General features: G+C 37.8%; 2 protein-coding genes and 1 pseudogene across 5 annotated transcripts in view; all 3 read left to right on the top strand.

Annotated features, from left to right (window-relative positions):
- The window catches only part of LOC117221566 (cilia- and flagella-associated protein 99-like), a 35,232-nt gene extending 18,932 nt beyond the window's left edge, over positions 1–16,300 (top strand). For both annotated transcript variants that reach the window (XM_076518456.1, XM_076518460.1), the window contains exon 10: positions 16,094–16,300. In XM_076518456.1, coding sequence (XP_076374571.1) covers positions 16,094–16,127 — 34 coding nt within the window. In that variant the 3' untranslated portion in view covers positions 16,128–16,300. The remainder of the gene's footprint in view (positions 1–16,093) is intronic.
- On the top strand, positions 457–5,675 carry LOC143258779 (uncharacterized). 2 transcript variants are annotated; one of them, XM_076518468.1, is made up of 5 exons: positions 457–474; positions 769–907; positions 2,417–2,624; positions 4,300–4,778; positions 5,551–5,637. In XM_076518468.1, exons 2-5 carry the CDS (start codon positions 878–880, stop codon positions 5,620–5,622), a joined length of 789 nt encoding a protein of 262 aa, XP_076374583.1. In that variant the 5' UTR covers positions 457–474; positions 769–877; the 3' UTR covers positions 5,623–5,637. The 2 variants fall into 2 exon arrangements, with proteins under 2 accessions (XP_076374583.1, XP_076374586.1); XM_076518471.1 differs by lacking the exons at positions 457–474; positions 769–907 and adding an exon at positions 2,061–2,251 and having other exon boundaries at positions 5,551–5,675.
- LOC117221567 (cilia- and flagella-associated protein 99-like) lies at positions 6,351–15,475 on the top strand (annotated as a pseudogene). Its single transcript, XR_013036697.1, has 10 exons — positions 6,351–6,490; positions 9,683–9,821; positions 10,188–10,411; positions 10,886–11,017; positions 11,665–11,868; positions 12,381–12,463; positions 12,788–12,992; positions 14,196–14,337; positions 14,836–15,029; positions 15,332–15,475. The product of XR_013036697.1 is annotated as a cilia- and flagella-associated protein 99-like (transcript).
- Positions 16,301–19,871: the final 3,571 nt, after the last annotated feature.

Here is a 19,871-nt window from a genome sequence, read left to right as displayed (position 1 = left end):
CGGCGGAGGGACTGAAGTAAATTGATACACACGAGGCGGATTGATACAGCGAAATTAACGAAACACTGGTTGTTTGTAAACACTCGATGAGCAACAGGTGCTCGAAGGCTGTCAATCAACTATTTCCTGCGACCGGCAGCATTCGTATGATGGAATCAGTTCAGTTGTTTCCGTTCTTGCGGCGCGAAACTAAATATTCGAGCCGCGTTCTGAACGAATCTCGAGCCCCGGATTCGCTTAGAGGAAGGCGCCCGGATTCACTTAGAGAGAGAGAGAGAGAGAGCGAGGAGTCTGAATTCACTTAGAGAGAGGAGTCTGAATTCACTTAGAGGAAGGCGTCTGGATTCACTTAGAGAGAGCAGTCTGAATTCGCTTGGAGGAAGGCGTGCGGATTCACTTAGGGAGAGAGAGGGGTCTGAATTCACTTAGAGGGATTTTCCTTCTCCAGCGGACCTAAGGCTTGCACTAAAGTCAGTGCGTGTAGTACAATTTTGTGTAATTAATTTCGTACGATAGAATTTTGTGCAGCAACCTTGTACGTCAATTATGTGCATCGATTTTGTGCAATGCAATTTTGAGCAATCAATTTTGTGCAATCAATTTTGTGCAATTAGTTTTGTGCTTCAATTTTGTACAATACAATTTTGTGCAGTTAGTTTTGTGCTTCAATTTTGTACAATACAATTTTGTGCAATCAATTTTGTGCAATACAGTTTAGATTTACGTGGCGATGTTCCGAATAACCATTGACTATACTGTCGGTCGCAGGTGCAATCGTCGGAACGGATATTCACCATCGTGGATAATGTGCTGATAGGGAAGAACGGGGCCGTTTGATCTGAAGTACAAAAGCGGCGGAGAATACTTGTACGAACGGATGAAGAATAATCCGAGTATAGTTGCGCAGGTATAATCATGGTATCATTAATTCAAGAGCTTCGCATTGTTCGCATCGATTCGAGTGTATAAAGTGACCGAGGACAGCGTCAACGCGACCAATACCAAACGTATCATGCTATCGTCACGAAATGGTTTAATTAATCCCACGGAAACTCAGCAAATAATGCTTTATTAATGATTCATTAATGATCTAGTAGTGACTAATTAATGATTTATTAATGATCTATTAATAATTAATTAATGATTTATTTATTATCTATTAATGATCCATGAATGGTTTATTAACGATTTATTAATGATTTATCAATAATGTATTAATGGTGTATTGATGATCTATTAATAACTTACTAGTGATCTATTAACGATTCATTAATGATTTATTAATGACCTATTAACGATACATTAATGATTTATTAATGACATATTAATGGTTCGTTATTTATTTATTAATGATTTATTATTGATTTATTAACGATTTATTATGCTGATTAATTCCGTCGACACTTCTACGATTTTCGTAACGCAATCTCCATTCATAATAAATTAATACGTTCTTACGTAGCAATGCCAGGGTCAACGGAAATTATAAGTTGCATCAGAGTCCCGGTGATACAGGGAAAAAACTATTCGTCATAGCTATCTTGTCGATCACAAACATTTTGCACGTAATGCTGACGGACACTAATTACCGGACCGCAGATCTTATGCATTCACGATGGAAATGGTGATGGTGGGCGATTCAAAGAAACGGAGAACGTTGACGTATTTTAATTTCAAATTATTTAGAATTATTTTCGAAAGATCGTTATTTTGCACAGATATCAGCAGTTCACTGATTACACTTCAGTTCAATTGAGAAGATATCTTTTTTATTTCACAGACAGATCAAAATAAATTGTATATTATACATATATTCAAGCGCAATCAGATGTTAAAGGTTGACGAAAAGAAAAATATTTTATAATGTGCCGAGCGAAGTAGCATTACTTAACAAAATTTGAATATAGGAAGTGCAATTTGCTCCAGTTTTTTTGATAGTGATTTCGCTGACGAAAATCTGTGTGTTCTATTGTAGTATTAATATCTTTATTAATTATTATATATTGTATATTATTATTATTATTATTATTATACATTATTATTATATATTATTATTACTAGTATTATTGTTATATTATTATTATTATTATTATTATTATTATTATATATTATTAAATCTTTATTAATCTTTATGGACAATTTGGGAAGAGGAGATATGATTATTCAAGACTCGATTAGGGAAATGATTATGCCATTTCGACGCGACCGACGTGGCAGATGGAAACAGCGAGTCACGAACAGAACGGGTTAGGTAATGCTAATTTAGCTCGACGAATTTTTTACACCGGCGGTTTTCTTTGGAAACGTTACTCTGCAATCATCGCGACACACGTATGCGTTTCGGTCGTTCGAAATCTTTTTTTTACGGTGTTATGTCAGCGTTGTCGGATGTTACAGGAACGATCGGATGTTACAGGTGGACGTTACCACGGACGAAGAAAATACATCCGAGCAGCTGCTGGATAGAGCAGTGAGATGCGCCCTTTGGTTGAGGAAAGAAGGCGTCAAGAAGGGAGGCGTCATCGCAATTTCCATGCACAACCATCCCGACTGCTTAGTTCCGTGCATCGCCGCGCTTTTCATCGGTGTGATATTCAACCCCTGGGATCCGGGGATGAATACCAGTAAGAACAACCCTTCATTCGTTATCAGAAAATTATTATCGGACCGCTGAATCTCCGCGTAAATTTTCATCTCGTTCTTGAAACATTTGAACTAAAAAAATGCTGAATTTCTTCTCTATTTCTTACGCGAGATTAAATTAATTTTATTAAATTTCCCTTCGAAATTGATTGTTCATTCGAACAGAAAGCTGATCGATCGAAATATCTGTAGGGTTATCTTCTTTCATCTCATAATTGTGTTAACACCCTGAGAGACATGATTCCTGAGGTCATTTGGAACAACTTTTTCCTCAGCGAAAATGTCCTACGAGGCTTCGTTTACGAGTTATTAACGAAAAATGAGAGGCCAATGAGAGGCGAGCGCGGCAGGCGCCCCGCCCACGCGACCACTGCCGCCGCGTCAGACGGCCGGCGCGACGCGGCATTGGCCGCGAGTGCGGATCGCTGGCCGCGCTCGCTCGCCGATTGAAAATATCTTTACAAATATTTTTGTAAAAGAAAAAGTTAGTTGAAATTACTTTAGGAATCATTCTTCATTGGATGATTACATTATTATGGGACACCATGTATATATTTATTGAAATTATCTCATATTTAGGAGAATTCAAGGTTTTCGTTGAAATTAACCGCTTGCCGTAGCATTTTCTGTATAATTACGATAATTAGAACCATCTCGATCGCAATAATTTCTTAGAAGAGGAGTAAACTTTATACTATTTATTGTCTATGTAATATTTAATATTATACTACTACTATTTTATTGTGTCTTTATAAATATATTTTTATGTATTTATGTATTATATATTTTATGTAGTTATATTTATATATCATATATTTTATATAGTTATATTTATATATCATATATTTTATATAGTTATATTTATATATCATATATTTTATATATAGTTATATTTATATATCATATATTTTATATACTTATATTTATATATCATATATTTTATATTTTATATTTTATATCTTATATCTTATATCTTATATCTTATATCTTATATCTTATATTTTATATTTTATATTTTATATTTTATATTTTATATTTTATATTTTATATTTTATATTTTATATTTTATATTTTATATTTTATATTTTATATTTTATATTTTATATTTTATATTTTATATTTTATATTTTATATTTTATATTTTATATTTTATATTTTATATTTTATATTTTATATTTTATATTTTATATTTTATATTTTATATTTTATATTTTATATTTTATATTTTATATTTTATATTTTATATTTTATATTTTATATTTTATATTTTATATTTTATATTTTATATTTTATATTTTATATTTTATATTTTATATTTTATATTTTATATTTTATATTTTATATTTTATATTTTATATTTTATATTTTATATTTTATATTTTATATTTTATATTTTATATTTTATATTTTATATTTTATATTTTATATTTTATATTTATATTATATATTTTTATAGAATATTTATGTATATAATATTTTATATAGTATTTTATATTTATATGCAGGTTAATAGAATTTGATATCGACCTAAAGGAACGTTATAACCTAAACAGCAAACAAAGATGCAACTCCGTGCAACAGCAATTTTCATTTTGCACAAAGATCCTGTTTGTTGCAAATATATTCGTAAAATTGTTTCCGTTCCCGTGTTCGCAGATCTGGCGCGCCACTTCATGAGATTGACGGAGCCGAGGGTGGTTTTCGCGAACGAAAGATCGACGGGGGTTATGCTGGACGCGGCGAGGATCGAAGGCTTCGAGCTGAAGGTGGTCACGTTCGGCGATTATGTCGGCACCCTGTCTTTCGCGGACGTTCTGGAGGGTCACCCGCGATCCGCTGTGACGAGTTTCCGTTGCGAGAACGTCGAACTCGGCGATACGGCGCAGATACTCGTCTCTTCCGGCACCACCGGTTTGTCAAAGGGCGTCGAGCTGTCCCATAGAATGATCCTCTTGAACTTGGTAGACAATGCAGCGGTGCATCTAACTGTGATGGCGACGCCGTTGTGGTTCAGCACCCTGTGCTGGATCAGCGGCATTCTGTGCAACCTTAAGATCTTCTCTACCTCCGCGAGGAAGATAATCGGGCCGGATTTCGAGCCGCAGAAGGTGTGCGAACTCGTGGAGAAGTATAAGGTATTATTATTTATTTTTATTTATTTATTTGTTCTCCATTAATTCTTGTTTTTCGGTTTTGGATGGCTTGCGGTTTACGTACTTTTCTGACATAATTGATGAAAGGGGAACAAAGAATTATAAATTATAATATTCTTGTAATAATTTATGATAATGTATACTGTTTTTCCGCGTATTTGATATTCGCGGTTCCCTACGACTTTTCAAGATGCTAGGGATACTAAGCTGAGTTTCTTTTCTTTAACTTGGAATATATTTGAACATTCAACTTCACATCGATATAGAGTATAATTTTTAGCGAGTAGACTATTCCGTGTTCGGGTTGGTGGAAGAATGAATGTTGCGTGTTGTGTCTTCTCGGAGGTAAGTTCGGTGTGGGTGTGTTCTAAGTTTGGGACAGTCGGATTTGTGGATTATTCATTTTTTGCGAGGAGTGAGGGAAACGGTCGCCCTGACTGATTGGAGTACAAAATTAGAAAGGTGACCGCCCCAAACTAAGGGTCACCCGCAGGTAGTGTTCGTGCCCTCGGGTGACGCCCGCGAAGTAATCCGAGTGTCCCAAGGATAAGCCATAGCAAACAATGATCCGGAAAATGCCTCTTCTCGGTGGAACATGCATATCGTAAAAAACGGCTAGAATTGACATTTGGTGACCAACTGTGGGTCATAAAAGAAATACTTGAATAGAAGACGGAAATGGCTTTCAACGAAATTGTTTACTACGGGTGTTCTGGCATTTCGATTGCTTCGTCCAAAATACGTTATTTCCTAGGGCCTTCGGTCCCTGGGTTATCCACATCTGGCGATTTTCCTCTACCCAGGGATGGACGTAGATGGTCAATAATGTTTGACTCGAGGACAACATTTTTCCTTGCTTGATTTATAAGGGTTCCGTCATACAACGGAACATATACTAATTTAGGAGGGGGAATATGTGAACTCATAGGTGCCTTCTTCTCGCGTGAGGTCTATAGGCGGCTCTGCGTTTAGATTCCCCCTCTTCTAGCTGCGGCGGTAGAGCAGTTAGGAGGGGGAATATGTGAACGCGAAGGTTCCTTCTTCTCGTGCGAGGACTATAGGCACTTTGGTTTTGCATTTCTCCTTCCACTAGCTGCCGCATTGCTGCAGCTAGGAGAGAGAATATGTAAACTCATTGGTGCTTCCTTCTCACACGAGGACTATAGGCACCTCTGCACTTACATTCCCCCTTCCACTAGCTGTCCCACTGCTACAGTTAGGAGGGGGAATATGTGAACGCGAAGGCACCTTTTTCTCGCGCGCGGACTATAGGAATGTTTTTACATTCTCATGTCGCGGAATGTTTTTACATTCTCCCTCCCACTAGCTTCCCCCCTTCTCTAGCAAGGAAGGGCAATACGTCAACGCAGAGCTTCCTTCTTCTCGCCAGGGAACGATAATAAACACGCGAATTTTACTGTTTCAAAAAATAGAATCCAATCAAACGAATTAAAATCAAACTTTTATTTCAGGCATGACGGAATTGGGGGGCGCCGTTGCATCTCAAAATCCAAAGAGTACCAGCGATTCCTGCGGAACGGTGTCCATCAATTGTGAAATGAAAATCGTGGACGTTCAAACGGGGAAAAGTTTGGGCCCGAATCAGCAGGGTGAACTATGCGTGAAATCGTCCACCATAATGAACGGATATCACAAAAATCCGACGGCGACGAAGGAGATCTTGAACAAAAACGGTAAGTAGAAAGGTCAAATTATTATAATAGTTGAACTAACCCCTTGATGCACGTGCTGCCCCTCCGAATCGAAATTTCTTTCGTCCTCTAATTTGAGGGTGTATTCAACATCGGAATTTCGAACACGAATGCGTTCAGAATAGAGTAATGTCTCCCTAATTGACGCTCAGATTGCGCACAAAAATGGACAATCTAGGAAGAGGAAATTCGAGAGCCTTGAATAATTGTATCTCCTCTTCCCAAATAGTACATTTTTGTGCGCAATCTGGGTGTCAATTAGAGAGATATTACTGTAAAAATTATGAAATAATCGAATCTCTTCGCGCTTCCCGAATAATATGAATTGACCGACGACGATCTTCTCCGCCGGTCTCGGCCAATAGCGATCGAGTGCCGCGGCAGTGGGGCAGCTAAATAAATATGGGGGTTGGGGGAATATAAGTGCAAAGGCGCTTTGTTGTCGCGCGAGGACTATACGTTGTTCCGCGTACAGTAATGTCTCCCTTACTGACGCTCAGATTGTCCACTAAATTGGATAATTTGGGAAGAGGAGATACGATTATTCGAGCCTTGCGGCTCGTTTTTATAATTGTGGACAATGTATAACTATAAAAATAAATCGCAAGGCTCGAATAATCGTATCTCTTCTTCCCAAATTGTCCATTTTTGTGGACGATCTGAGCGTCAATTAGGGAGACATTACTGTATCCGTTGTTTCGGGGAATTGTTTCCCTCGGTGATTACGCAGCTCTCGAACCGACGATGGACTCCTAGGACTATCCCGTGAGTGTATACATATTGTACCGATATAGTATTAATCGTTTAAGCGACGCGCCGATGTAAAAGAAAAAAACAAGACAAGAAAAAGGAAAAAAAAGAAAAAAAAAAGAATAGAAAGGAAAAGAAAAGAAACGGCGGCGCACAGATTATTGTGGGGCCGTCCTCGGAGTACAAATTCTCTCTGGGATACTTTTTATTTGTACGCACCCCGCTAGACACTCGGAAACGTTTTCTTCTTTTTTTTAGTAGCCCCGTAGTGTGACAGATTTTTTTTCCCCGTTTCTCCTTGATCGATCGTGAATATATATATGGACAATAAATATATGAGAGAGAGAGAGAGAGGGGGGGAGAGAGAAAGAGAGAGAGAGAGAGAGAGAGAGAGAGACGAAACGCGTTGTTCGTTGATGTAAAAAAATCTCTGTTCAGTTCTCTGGTTCTAATCGACTTACGACGAATAAACTGTTTCAAACATTCGACTTTTCTTTGAACTGTTCGAGAATATTAATTGTAAATATATTATATTAATATATTAATGTGGAAACGTAAAATCGCGAACTTGTCAATTTATTTGTCAATTTATATGTTAAAGATTCATAGTATTGCTATATATACTATGTAGTACTATGTATATATTATTATGCATGCTATATATTACTATAAATATTACCATATTATTATATATACTATATAGTATACATAGTATATATAGTATATATAGTAATATTTGTAGTAATATATGTATAGTATATATGGTAATATTTATAGTACTGTATATATTACTATATGTATATTAATTCTAAATGTGAACGGTTCGTTAAACGTGAACCGCTGTGATTTTGTACACGATCGTCGAAGAATCGTTTTGTTCAACCAGAATATTGAACAAGAAGTTCGATGGAGCTTCAGGATTTATGCGATTTTATACGCTGAAAATTGATCGCGTACAATCCGCGTAAAATCCTTAACGATAGAAAAACAACTTTAGCGATCGTTTCATTTTATTGATTAAAGATAGCAGGAATTTTTCAACAAATTCATCTTCATTAAATTTCATATGTATAATACTTCCTTATTATATTATACATATAATATAAGGATACGTTTTTGTTCATTTTTATGCGATACGTTTCAATTAATTTTTATGGGATACATTTTTATTCATTTTTGTGCGATACATTTTTTTTTTGTTAATTTTTTTATGCGACACGTTTTTACTCATTTTATAATGCGGCACATTTTTATTCATTTTTATGCGATACATTTGAATTGATTTTTATGCGATAAATTTTTGATAATTTTCGTGTAATCGGTACGTTTTTATTCATTTTTTCGTTGAAATTCGAGCGCAACGTCGAGGGCAAAATCGAAATATTTCAAATAAACGTTTCTCCATTTAATTGGTTTGAAAAAAAACAGGTTAAAATTAATATCGTTTGCAATCGAACAGTTTAAATATTGTCGAAGCCGTGGCAAACATTCTGAAGTCATCGGCCAAGCGGCCGACGTGTCGATCGATGTCTCCGCAAGATCGACGCAGTTCAAACGCGTCGCAACAAAGTGGCGAATTATTTCTACCAAAAAATTGCGATCATAATCGCTCGATTTCACGCGAGAAATGGATTGCGCGAGGGCAACGGTGAGAACCACCGTTTGAAAATGTCGGAACGTCGCGCTGATCGCGAAATTATTTTCAGCTCGAAAAGACGAACGTCTTCCAAGTGAACATTATAGTTCTGCTAATAAAGATGGTGGACGCGTACGAACGAACCAAGCACGAATTTAGCCCGGACGAGTTTTGTATCGCGTTGTTCGCCGCGGAGAAGCCGGCCGAAAAGTGTTCGACGAATTTCAATTTAGTTCGAGATTGTTGCAGCCATCCGGAACAAATTTTTGGTTAACTGTGAATTTTCCTGCGCTAGTGCTACGCCTATGCAATTTATTGCTACGTCTATGATAAGGATCCGCGCTAATTCCTGGAAGGCGATACGAAATGGCTTCGAATTGCCTTCGAATTGTGGCATGTGACCTCCGAATTGCCTTGGAATTGTGTCATGTGGCTCCAAATTGCATTCGAATTGTGTCACGTGGCCTTTAAATCGTGTCACGTGGGTTCAAATTGTCTTCGAATCATGTCACGTGGTTCCGAATTACCTTCGAATTGCCTTTGAATCGCGTCACGTGGTCTCTGAATTTCCTTCGAATCGCATCATGTGGCCTCCGAATTTCCCTCGGACCGTTTCATGTGGCCTCTGAATTGCCTTAGAATCGCGTCACGTGGCTCCGAATTGCCTTAGAATCGTGTCACGTGGCCCCGAATTGCCTACAAATTGCCTTCAAATTGTGTAACGTAGCCTTCGAATTGCCTTCGAATCGTGGCAAAAAATTAGAAATAAAAATGTCCTGTCTTCACAGAGTTTGCCGTTTCCGATTCAGGACGTCACCATCGAATTGTTCATGAACATCGCACGTTACTAACATTTTCTGGAAGGTGTGAGCAGACACTTTTTGAAGAAACGTCGTCGGCATTCCGACACGTTGGCCGAAACCATGGGTACGCGATTTTACATGATTTCCAAACATTTTTTTTGAATGTACCCATAAACATTAGTTCAATGAGAATATTCATTCTTTTTTTGTACAACTTTTTAATTAATTTTGATTTCATGTTTTTCGTCTTGTATGATTCTTTCGAAGTCTTTATTTTGATTTTATCTCTTTACTTTCGCATAATTTTTCGACTCTTTCATTTTGATTTTATCGTATTACTTTTGCACACTTTTTTAACTCTTTTATTTCGATTTTATTGCTTCGCTTTTCTGCATAATTTTTTTAAACTCTTTTATTTTGATTTTATCGCATTATTCGTACACAATTTCTTAACTCTCTTATTTTTATTTTATCGCATTACTTTTGCCAGTGTTCCTGTACATCCTAGCGTACCAAGTGTGCAATCTGTACTTCGAGGACTCCGTCGAGTGTTTCGATTACTTCAAATTCAGAAAGGTGTTCTTCATGGTCTCGTATCTCCTTCACTCGGAAACGCCGAGTGTCTTTCACAGAATCGGTTGTTTCGATTTCGACGAAGATTTCGTGGAGCAGAGGCTGATCTTGCCGTTGTTGGAAGCGACGCCGTGCTTGGAGGTTGTGCTTTCCGAATTTTTCGCTTGGTTTCTTATTTCTTTAATTTTTTAATTCTTCAATTTTGTAATTCTTCAATTTCTTAACCTTCTACTTTTTTAATTTTTTAATTTTGTAATTTCTTAATTCTTTAACTTCTCAATTCTTTAATTTCTTAATTTGTTAATTTCTTAATTCTTTAACTTCTTAATTCTTTAATTTCTTAATTTGTTAATTTCTTAATTCTTTAACTTCTTAATTCTTTAATTTCTTAAATCTTTAACTTCTTAATTCTTTATCTTCTTAATTTTTTAACTTTTTAATTCTTTAATTTCTTAATTCTTTAATTTCTTTATTCTTTAATTTACTGTTTAATGTTGACATAATTTTTCGAAACGTTGTATTATCGCCATCAAAAGACATCTGCTAAGTTATCTTAAATTTTTCGGCGAACCCTCTGACTAATTATCAATCGTCCTTGGAATTGATCGTTCACAGAAGCTTCATAAGAATCTGAAAGGGGCGATGGAAACCGGAAAACATCGGACGAAAAAGGTTACGGTTTCTGTTTTCATGAATGTCTTGAATCATCCGAAACGAGCAGCGGGGCCGCCTCCTGGCACGTCGGAAGTAAGCCGTTTTTTCGACCTTGCGATCTGGGAAATCGAAGACAGAAAAATTAACGCATAAATAAATTAACGCATGAACACATAAACTGATGACGGTCTACATTAAACTGCAGAATTTAATTTGTAAAACAGAAATTAAATTATATATGTATATATCGAAATAATTAATAATAATAATAAATAATTATATAATAAATATATATAATTTAATGTATAAATATAATAATATATATTATATTAAATTATTATTTATAAATTATGTTATATATAATATATATTATTATATTTATATATTAAATTATATTTCGACGAATCGGAAGAATCTTCTTCTTCGACTAACGTACTTCGAATTGTACATCAATGAACTGATACGCTATCACAATTTTACAATGAAAATAAGAGATTGTAGATCATTGTAGTCCGCTGATAATTCTGTTTGTATACATCTCGATTAAAAGTTAATGATCCCTCTGATCCCTATGGATCTGATGACCGAACATATGTACATACATAAATCGTTCGAACGAACTAACGTCGATCGAATATGTTCACTATGCATCGTTTAATTCGGCGGCGAAGGAATGCGTGTTCTTAAATTGACGAAAATTTAAGGTCTCTTTTTTTGAAGATTCCTCGTGTGCCGGATAGGATTTGGCGGTGCAGAGATTCGCGCGGAATGTTCCCAGAACGGCGACGTTGCAAGCGGCAAACAAATCGCACGGGATTAGATTGCTGAACGACGCGAACATGAACGTCCCGAAATTATTGCTGCGCGAGGAACGATCGACGGAGGCGAAGCTGCAAGAGAAAATGAGACCGGAATCCCTCAGGAAACCAATTCCGACGTTCAAGGTATGTTCCGAAGTAGTTTTCGTTTCATTGTTTTGGCTGTACTTCGGTGTTTCAATTATTTCGACGATAATTCAATGTTTCAATTATTTCGTCAATAATTAAATCTTTCAATTATTTCGTCAATAATTCAGTGTTTCAATTATTTCGTCAATAATTCAGTGTTTCAATTATTTCGTCAATAATTCAATCGTTCAATTATTTCGTCAATAATTCAGTGTTTCAATTATTTCGTCAATAATTCAATCGTTCAATTATTTCGACACTAATTTACTGTTCCAATTATTTCGTCAATAATTCAGTGTTTCAATTATTTCGTCAATAATTCAATCGTTCAATTATTTCCACGATAATTCGGCGTTTCTGTTATTTCGACAATAATTTACTGTCCAAACAGATGTTTACTTAACCGTATTTAACGCGATAAATATCTTTCCATCCGAATTATTAATTATTAATATGTATTAATATTACCATATATTAATATTGCCAATTTGACCATATTTGTTTAATAGTCGATTGAGGTTAAACATACGACAGCTTCCATACTGAGGGAATGCGCTCGCGTGATCACCGACGAGGAAAAGGAAATAAAAAAGTAATTAATTCAAAAAACCTGTTACATTTTATAATTTTCCTGTGTGCAAAATCGTGTAAAAAAAGCATAGATCTCAGCTTTTAACCTCACTATTCCGTACCGATTTCTATTATACCTTTTTATCGTTGCAAGAATTACGAACATTATATAATTTATGTATATATATATACTATATAATATTATATAATTTATATATATATACTATATAATTTTATATAATTTATATATACTATATAATATTATTTATTATAAAATTGTAACTCTTGAACATTTATCACCGAATATCGTTTAATTTTGTCCATGTATTTCCACTGAATCGCGCAGATTAAAAATGTTGGCAGAAGGAGGATTCGATCCATCTTCGATCGTCCGGCTGGAAGATGAAGAACGCGAACGAAAGAAACTGATCGAATTGTCGAAAATAGAAGAGAAACATCTGTTGGCCCTGATAAGCCGCGAGGGCGCATTTATCGCGAAACAATCTTTGTTGAACGGCTGTAAACAGCAAGCGGAATGTGTGCGGAAAGAGGTTGTATGCCTATTTTGCTTGGCCTTTACGTGTAAACGTTGCTAACAAGCTGTTGCCGTCACGTTACTCGCAATGGTCGCATTGTTGAATGGAATTCTCCGTCCGTTGCTTCCGATTTTATAAATATTATAGTATTATAGTATATAATTTGAGTATATATTATAGTATTTTTGTGTTGTTGTATTTATGTATTATTTAGTGGTGAATGAAATTTAAAATAATTAAAATATTATGAGAATTTAGGGACGTCTACTTATTGTTTTCAATTTGCTGAGATTGTTGGAAGAATCAGTTTTATTTTGCATGAAGAATCGCAGTTTAAATATCATATTTTGAAGGAATGTAATATTGCGTTCTGAAGAATTGAAATATCATATTCAAAAGAATTGAAATATCATATTGAAAAGAATTGAGATATCATATTGTAAAGAATTCAGATATCATATTCTAAAGAATTGAAGTAGCATATTGTAAAGAATTGTGATATCATATTCTAAAGAATTGAAATATCATATTGTAAAGAATTGAGATATTATATTCTAAAGAATTGAAGTAGCATATTCTAAAGAATTGTAATATCATATTCTAAAGGATTGAGATATTATATTCTAAAGAATTGAAATATCGTATTGTAAAGAATTGAGTTATCATATTCTAAAGAAATGAAATATCATATTCTAAGGAATTGAAATAACATATCCTATAGAAATGAATGATCATATTCTAAAAAATTGAAATATCATATTCTAAAGAATTGAAATATCATATTGTAAAGAATTGAGATATTATATTCTAAAGAATGGAAGTATCATATTATAAAGAATTGAGATATTATATTCTAAAGAATGGAAGTATCATATTCTAATGAATTATGATATCATTTTCTAGAGAATTGAAATATCATATTGTAAAGAATTGAGATATTATATTCTAAAGAATTGAAGTATCATATGCTAAAGAATTGTGATATCATGTTCTAAAGAATTGAAATATCATGTTATAAAGAATTGAGATATTATATTCTAAAGAATTGAAGTAGCATATTCTAAAGAATTGTAATATATTTTAAAGAATTGAGTTATCATCTTCTAAAGAATTGAAATATCTTATTGTAAAGAATTGAGTTATCATATTCGAAAGAATTGAAATATCATATTCTAAAGAATTGAGATTTAAATTGGGATTTTCACGAATCGTTCGCAGAAACAAGAATTGTCGGAGAAGCTGGAAAAATGGAAGGAGAAACATAACAAGGAAATGGCCGAAGTTGTCGAACGATGTCGCATAATCGAACAAAATTTCCGGGACGCTTTCGACGCTATGATCGACGAGAAACGACAGAAAGGTGTGTTATTATTTATTATAACAATTTAAAAAAACTTTCGCAAGCGTTGAAACGTTTATTCACATGTAAACTATAAAATTGTGAGAATTATTCTATATTCTTCTTCTTATAATATACATATATATTATATGTATTACATATATTATATATGTATTATATATAATATATATTATTTTTCTATATTCTCCGTAATTGGGGAATTATTATATACAATATATGAATTCTCGGTTCATTCGAATTTGATGCATTTACGATAAATGCAGGCGAAACGAGAAACTTCTCCTTTTTTGCGAAATTTTCGACGATATTTTCTGCGACATTTTCTGCGACATTTTCTGCGTTAAAATACGCAGTTCGACAACAACGTTAAGATATACGTCACGGTAATACGAGAAATTGTAGTTCAGTTTCATCAAAGTCCCTGTTCAAAACGGATTGTATCCGGTTGTTCAGTTTTTGAAAAATCAAATGTGAACGGATTGTGTATTTATTAATTAGCCGCCGAGGTTTCCGAAGAATCCCGGCAATTGAAGGCTCAGCTGGCGAAACAGAGGGAAGAGGAGATACAGAAAAAGATCAGACTCATTCAGGAAATAAAAACTATACAGTCATTGCGAACCTTGCCCTACAAGGACTTCGACCCGACGGAATCCAGTGGCTTGGGTCTGCTCTGCGAAATGTCGCTGGCGGAGGTCTAACCGATTTTTCTTAATCCGCGACGAATCATTTTCTTCTTAATCTGTTACTTATCATTATTATTATTATTATTATTATTATTATTTTCTTCTTCTCCTTCTTATCATTATTACTATTATTATTATTATTATTTTTATTGTTTGTATTATTTTCTTCTTCTTTTTACTATTATTAATGTAATGGATAAAACAGTTCTGGGGTGGGGTAGTGCCGTTTAAAGGGGCAGGGGGGGGGGGATTTTTAATGGGTAAGATTAAAAAGAAAAAGAAAAATTATTATTATTGTTATTATTGTACAGTTGAAGGAGAGATTGTTTTGGATGAAAATGAAACTGAACGAGGAAATCGAGAATCGGAAATGCATCGTGAGTCGGGAACGCGAGAGGCAGAAGACTATGATTAAGGACACTTGAAAGGCGCTGGAAGATAATAATTGTTCCTAATTGGTGAGAAATGCGAAAATTATCGAGATTACCAACATGTATGCAAATAAATCTGACAGCTTAAATTACATTCTATTCTCAGCGCAAGTTGTAATTTTTGAAATGTTCGCAATGAAAACAAAGACGAAGTATAAAAATGTATCTTTTAAATATTTTTTTAACTATTTCAATTGTTAACGATTCTGCCTAGACCTTGTCTCGGTATTTAGTTATTTAGATCGTCAACGATTATAAAAACAATCCTCAAGACTTCGAATAATCGTGCCTCCTCTTCCCGAATCGTTCATTTTTGTGGACAATTCGAGCGTCAATTAGATAGAATTTACTTTAATTTACTGCAGCGACGGTTTCAAAAATAAAAAAGCTACTAGGACTAATTCTCTGCGTCGAATTCAAATGCAATATTCTAAAGAATTGACGTATCATATTGTAAAGAACTTAGATATCATATTCTAAAGAATTGAGATATTATCAAAGGAAATGAAATATCATATTCTAAAGAACTGAGATATCATATTGTAAAGAATTTAGAAATCATATTCTAAAGATTTGAAATATCATAGTTTAAAGAACTTAGATAACATATTCTAAAGAAATGAATTTCTATTCGTTTTCCAGGCGAAACAACTTCGCCCCGTCCAAACCGCTGTAATAGGCAGCAGTCGCTTCGCCGGAAGTGGATGCCCTGCGGAAGCAGTTGGAGGAACGGAGAGCCGTTAGGCTGCGAAAAGAAGCTGATGATCGCGCGAAGTGATCTAGAAATAGTCTTGTTTGTTGTAACAATCCGGTCGGATTCGTTTCTTTAATAAACAAATTAGTATTATATTTCTAAATATTTATTAGAAATAATAGTGACAATCGGAGAAAATGTACTGTATTTCTCGCTGTGTTCGGACGTTCGGCAGTCTCCGTTAATTATAACGCATTTAGATCGATATACAGGGTGTCCGAAAAGTGTCTCGCGATCCGAAAATGGCGGGTTTCTGAGGCGATTCACGGTTTTGTTTACGAATTATTACTGCAAGAGAGTGACGAACGAGCGGACAAGGTCCGGTTCCGTTCTAGAAATCAAATAAAAAATCCATGTTTCTAGAAACCGAACGATCGATTCTCCAACTTTAAACAGTGTTATCGATCTTTAAATTGTTTACGTAGGATTTGCGCAGATAGAAAGTCGCTAGGCCGTCGGGCGACGAGCGAACGTGTCAATAGAGGAGCCGTTCGTTCGATAAAGCGGGCGCAGAGATTACGTGTATCACCCCAGTGTTTTCATTGCCGCGAGTCATGCGGGCTTATCGAAACAATTGGATTCCGTTTCGAAAGTGAACCGATCATGAACTAGTTTACGTATCGCGATGGAATTTGAATCATCGCGAGCGTCGTCGCTGATCCTTGCCCCGATCGGTTCCTTCCTTCAAAAAATCCATCGAAACGATAAATAATTGATCTTGTTACTTTTGAAATACGAATTTAACGTGGGCGATCGGCATAGTTCTTGCGAATTGATGACATAAAAATCGAGGAATAAGCACTGAACTGGGTTAAATAGTATATATATATATATATAGTATTTTATATAATATAGTATATTATTTAAATATAATAGAATATAATACAAATACAATTTAAAGTACTATTGTGTGTAATAGTATTTTCAAATTATTTATATTGTTGTGAATTACACCATTTCTCTCGCGTCGCGGCATTTTATATTTACAATAAAGAATATTAACTATAACACAATTCGATACAATAACAATTCAGATCTTTCAGAAGTAGGATGTTGATCGTTCGACGGTCCGATCTCGACTCTTCGATTGTCCGTTGATAACACACCTCCGTGGCAACCCCTCTCTTCTATTATTCTTTAAGGAGTTGTTCACAACAGGGCAGTTTCACATTACAGCGACTTGATTTGGACAAGTCGTCGTAACAATATGTATGTAATATTATTGTATACAGGGTGTTCCACGATTATTTTAACAGCCCAAAATGAGGGGTAGCTGAGGTCATTTGAAGTAACTTTTTCCTTTGCGAAAATGTAATCCGCGGCTTTGTTTACGAGTTATTAACGAAAAACACTGGCCAATGAGAGGTGACGGTGCGAGAGAGAGAGAGAGAGAGAGAGAGAGAGAGAGAGAGAGAGAGAGAGAGAGAGTTAGCGAGAGAGTCCGCAGCACGAGGCTTTGACAGAAGGTCGAAACGGACTCGAGCCGAGTTTCGGACTCAAAATAATATGTAGTTTAACCGTGACAGCCGTTTCAATTTTCTGGTGTGCATGACACCTTGTGTGTAACATATGAAATTTTTAAGCAAGGTGTACAGTGAAGATTAACATAGTACGTAAATGATATTTTAATTTAAATAATTCGGTGTCCGAACACAGTTCAACGAATGATTCGCAAAGCTAATTTAATAAATAATAATCGTGTTAAAGGACGTAAGGGATATGTTTGTTAGAGAAATATGAAGAATATTATCAATAAGAAACTCACTCATTTAGTTGTAAATCCACTTCATGCGCGGAAATGTGTGCAGGATATTGCATTGACCTCGTACAATGTCAAGGTTATGTCAAGGTTATGTCAAGGTTATCTCAAAGTTTGAAGGGGCTGAAGGGCAACTTGGCTCGCGCCCTGAGGTTGGCTGCCTTAAACGGCAGGGTGGGGGTGTCGGAGCTGGTAGTGAGGTCAGCTACCGACGCCACGCGTGTCCTGGAGGTCGAAAATGCCATCCTCAGGGGGCAAATGACGGAGCTGCGGGCGGAGGTGGCCCGACTCCGTCAGGTGGTGGAGGCTAGAACGGCTGCTGCCGCAATGCCTCCGCCGCCGGGCCCGGGAGTGGGCTCAGTATCGCCGCCGATCGTCGGCGCCCGGGATCGCCACCGCTCCGGGCGAGAAAAGTTCTCGCCCCCACCTGCGGCTGCGCCCGCAGATTTGCTGGCGCAAATAGGCGCCCTGATAGATGACAAATTGGCGTCATTCAGGAGGGAGCTTGCGCCGCGGGTGGATTCTGTCCTGCGATCGGTGGCACCTGGGCCGTCGGTTCCCCCCTCAGTCTTCGGACAGGGAGGGGCGGACAAGGAAGAAAGGCAGGAAGAAGGGGAAAGCTGCGGACGCTAAAGCGGCTCAGACGGAGCCCGCACGCACGCGTGCTGAACTGGCACCACCCTCCGCCGCGCCTGCAAACCAGGAGGCGTGGTCTCAGGTGGTTGGCCGGAAGGCCAAAAAGACGGCTGCCAAGGCCACTGCGGCCGTGAATAAAAAAGGACGGGTGGTCCTGGGGGCCCCCAAGAACACACCCCTGCCTCGACGTCCACCACGCACAGCCGCGGTTACCATAACGGATCCGTCTGGCGTGGACATGACTTACCTGGCAGAAATTAGCATCGCCTCGCTGAGGCCGCGAAGGGCGGTGACTGGGGGGATAATTTTGGAGGTCCCTGGCACCGATGGGACCGCCAAGGCCACCGTCCTCGCCACAAAAGTGGCGGAAGCGCTGGCGGGAACCGGCGTAAAGGTCGCGCGTCCGGTCAAAAAAGTCGACCTTAGGGTGAGCGGCCTGGTCGATTCGACCACGCCGGCGGAGGTCGCTGCGGCTGTTGCCCGCGTGGGCGGGTGTAGCGAGGGGGACATTCATACCGGCGAAATCCGGTCTTCCCCCTCGGGATTGGGCACCCTCTGGGTCCGATGTCCTGACGCGGCCGCTCGCAGGGTTGCGGTCGCGGGCCGGATAACTGTCGGCTGGACCCAGGCAGCCGTGGAGGCCCTGAGTGCCCGGCCTCTGCAGTGTTATCGCTGCCTTGGTGTTGGCCACACCAGGCAGCGGTGCACTGCTGCCGAGGATAGGTCCGACTGCTGTTATAGATGCGGCAGTCGGGACCATAAGGTGGCAGCCTGTGCGGCCACGCCCAATTGCCCGCGTTGTGCGGGCGCGGGCAAGTCGTCTGGTCACCGCCTCGGCAGCCGGGCGTGTCCTGCCAATGCGAGGCGAGGCAAGGGAGGCTGCCAAAGGCCGTCTGCCAGGTTGAATAATAAAGGGAGGGAAACCACGATGGCCAAGGCAGCGACCACCGTGGCCAGCAACGAAAAGGCGGCATCGCCTGATGCTACTGCCGCACCCGCGGGGGCGGATGGGGTTAGCAAGACCCCAGACGCCACCGCATCCGCGGCCGTGACGGCGATGGACACGGCTGAGTAATGGGGCCCCAGGGCCCGATAATACAAGCCAACCTGAACTGCTCGGTCAGAGCGCAGGATCTCCTGTTTCAATGCCTGGCCGAGCGGGGTGCCGGGTTGGCAGTCGTGGCGGAGCCACACAGGGTCCCCAAACATCCACACTGGATGGGGGACTCGATTGGCTCCGCCGCGATTATTTGGGCTGGGAGGCCGGGGTC

The sequence above is a fragment of the Megalopta genalis genome, chromosome 1 (assembly GCF_051020955.1).
Source record: "Megalopta genalis isolate 19385.01 chromosome 1, iyMegGena1_principal, whole genome shotgun sequence".
Lineage (NCBI taxonomy): Eukaryota > Metazoa > Arthropoda > Insecta > Hymenoptera > Halictidae > Megalopta > Megalopta genalis.
Note: the sequence above shows the minus strand (reverse complement) of the source record. Positions and strands in the feature narration are given on the sequence as shown.